This window comes from Fonticula alba (genome assembly GCF_000388065.1).
Source record: "Fonticula alba strain ATCC 38817 unplaced genomic scaffold supercont2.13, whole genome shotgun sequence".
Lineage (NCBI taxonomy): Eukaryota > Rotosphaerida > Fonticulaceae > Fonticula > Fonticula alba.
In genome coordinates this window covers 366,902-369,828 of record NW_009242983.1, presented here as the reverse complement: position 1 = coordinate 369,828, position 2,927 = coordinate 366,902, and the positions used below count along the sequence as shown (strand labels likewise).

The 2,927-nt window shown below is 77.2% G+C and overlaps 1 protein-coding gene across 1 annotated transcript; it reads left to right on the top strand.

The window, feature by feature from the left end:
• Window positions 1-800: 800 nt before the first annotated feature.
• On the top strand, window positions 801-1,225 carry H696_05742 (hypothetical protein; the record flags this gene model as incomplete). The annotated part of the gene is made up of 3 exons (XM_009499556.1): window positions 801-855; window positions 984-1,042; window positions 1,166-1,225. 3 exons carry the CDS (start codon window positions 801-803, stop codon window positions 1,223-1,225), a joined length of 174 nt encoding a protein of 57 aa, XP_009497831.1.
• Window positions 1,226-2,927: the final 1,702 nt, after the last annotated feature.

Here is a 2,927-nt window from a genome sequence, read left to right as displayed (position 1 = left end):
CCCCCCCTCGCCCCTGGGCGGCGTGCGCTGGTGCCCGCGTCTTGGCGCGCGGGGTCGCCGAGGCCCTCCCCCCACCGGGGGAAGGACTAGTGCGCAGTCCCCCTGGTCCCTTTGTCCTGCTCGGGCCCCCTCCCGGCCGGGCCCACCGCGGGGCCCTGCACAGGGGGGGGGGGGGGGGTGGAGGGTGGAAGGGGCAGGACACAGCGCAGGCAGGACATCGCGCAATGTGTCCAACTGCTCGGGCAGCCCCCCTGGGGGCGCCAGCCCTGACCCTGGAGAACATACGGAGGGGGCGCGGACGATGCGCGGCGGGCCCCGGCGCGCTGCTCCCCTCCGACTCCGCCCCGCGTCCGGGCCGAAGGCGGGCGCCGGAGGCCTCTCGGCAGGAGACCGCGGCCGGCCGGGGGGAGCACGACCCGCACCATCTCGCAAGGGAGAGCGTGCATGCAGCTAGCTGCCAGAGGGGGGATCGATGTGGCCCTGTTCGCTGGCTTTTGAGAAGGGCGGCTCGTATGGGGGCGGAGGGGGGGGGGGGTGGGTGGCCGGACCCGGCGAGGAGGCTCCTCCACACGTTCCCCCCAGCTGGGGCCCCCCACCCAAAGGCAGCCCAGCCGCCCCGTGCCGGCGCCCCCTCCAGCAGCGACCAGCACACGCCGGCGCCGACACCGGGCGACGCAGCCCGCCCGGGATGGCAGGAGGCACGCCTGCGCGCAGGCTCTCTGGGGGGGGGGGGGGACGGGACTTGAGGCTCTCCGGCTTACCCGGGTGCCAGCCGCCGGAGGACCTGGCCGATCAGAACCATGATCCTAAACCCGGCCTCGCAGGAGCCAGCGCAGCGCCCTGGGTCTTGTGCCAGTGCGCCGGGCCAACGGGGCGGCCCATCTCTCTCTCTCTCTCTCTCGCACTGGGGGAGGGGGGTGGCCGCCCACCGCGCCGGCCATCTCGCCGCCAGGAGAGCCGCCCCGCCCGCCGTGCGTCCCCAGCGGCCAAGGCAACACAACCAGCCCCCGGGGCCTTTGGGCCAGGGGCCGCCGGCTCAGCCGTCTGGCCGGCGCGCATGCACACTGCCCCACTTGGGTGTCCAAGGCCTGGCTTGCGTTAGCACGGCCGCCGCCGCCGCCGCCGGGGGGAGGGGGGCACGGCGCCGCCCCCGCCACCCTCCAAGGCCACTGCCATCCACTGGCAGTCTCCGCCCGGAGTGCTGGCGTCCAGCGCCGGAACTTGACGGTGATGTGGTGGAATGTTGTTTGGAATGAGATTCCAACCTCGCGTGATACGGCACATCGTCTGATATGGTCAGTGCCCTTAACCGAGTTGCCGGGATGCCCGCCCGTACGTCGGTCCCTGCCGGCGTCCGGAGGGGACACCATCGGATGACACACGGACGAGTGGACATCCCTCCGCTCCCCCCCCCCCCCGGGGCGAGCGCCCGCACGGGAGCACGTCCGGGCGGCGGAGAAAGGGTGAGACGCGCTGCGAACCGGCCGGGCGCGGGAGCAGGGGAGACGCGCCCCGTCGAGATCCCCCTCCCCCCCCCCTCCCCGGAACCGCCCATACCGGGATAGACCAATGGGAGGCCGGGCCCGCCGGGGGGGCGGCGGGGGGGGGGGGGGGGACCTCTGTTGGCAGTTGTCCTTGGGGCCGGGCGCGTGTGGGGCGCGCCGGGCGGCAAGCGAAGGCGGAGAGCCCCGAAAAAACCCTTCCCTCTCCGGGACGGGGTAACGGCAAGAGAAAGGGGGAGGGGCGCGTGCCGGGGCCGGCGCGTCTGTGGCGCCCCGGGGGGGGCGGGGCCGCCGTTTGGGTGGTCGCCACACACGTCCCACGGGCGCGAACGCTGTCGAGAGCGGGGGCGGCGGGCGAGGTGGGGGCGGTGTTAACACCGGCCGGCCCGGTCGGCCCCGGGGGGGGGGGGGAATCGGCCGAGTGTCTGTGCGGCGCCCCCGGCCGTCCGGCGCGGGCGTACGGTGTGCCCTCCGTCGGCGCATTCCGGCCTCGGCCGGCGGCCGGGCGGCCGGCGACCGAGAACCGGGGCTGCGCGCGCCGTGCCAGCACCCGGACCGGACGTTGGCCCTCCGGGGGGGGAACCCGGTCAGGCGGACCGCCGGCCGGCGCACGCCCATTGGCCCGGGGGGGGAAAAAAGGAACACCCTTCGCCCGGCCGCGGGGCCGGCGCGCCAGGAGGCGAGGCTGGCCCGCCGCCGGGGACGGGGGGCAGCGGCGGCGACCGGCGGCCGGCCGGCTGGTGGTGGTGGTGGTGGTGCCCACCGACAGGGCCCCCAGCGCCGGGCGGCGCCAAACTCCCGACGGCCGGCCGGAGCGCCGCCGCGCATGGCGCCGCTCGCTGGTGCTACCGTACCGGCGGCGACCGGCCCCCGCCCCGGCCGCCGGAGGTGCCGAGTCATCGCACGGCCCCGGGGCCCGCGCGCCCGGTGTCCACTGGCACCGGGCACCGCGGCCCCGCTTGTTCGGGCGTGTGTCCCCGCCGGCGCTGCCTCACCCGCCACCGCAGGACGCGGAGCCCAAGTCCCGACTCTGCCGCGGCCCCCCCCCCCCCCCATCGCGCACGCGCAGCCTCGGGGGACCGCCCGGCTTTTTGACCTCCCCTTGCTCCGTCCCGGGGGGCGGAGGGGCTGTGCCAACATCGCGCGCACGCATGAGCATGCTCCGGGCGGACCGGCCGCGGGCGGGCCATGTGCCGGCGGGCGTGCACATGTGTAACGCAGCCGGCGCCCGGCCGGCGGCCGCGGCTCCATTGGGAGCCGCCGGCGGCGGGCACGCGCGCGCGCGCGCGCAGAGGCCCGCACGCGCGGGGCCCGGGCGCCAGCGCCGCGTCGGCAGTCCCCGGTTCCCAGCACACGCCCTTCGACAAGCCATCCCGCCGGCCCGCGCACGGCGGCGGGCCACGGATCCGTGTGGCCCCCCCCCCC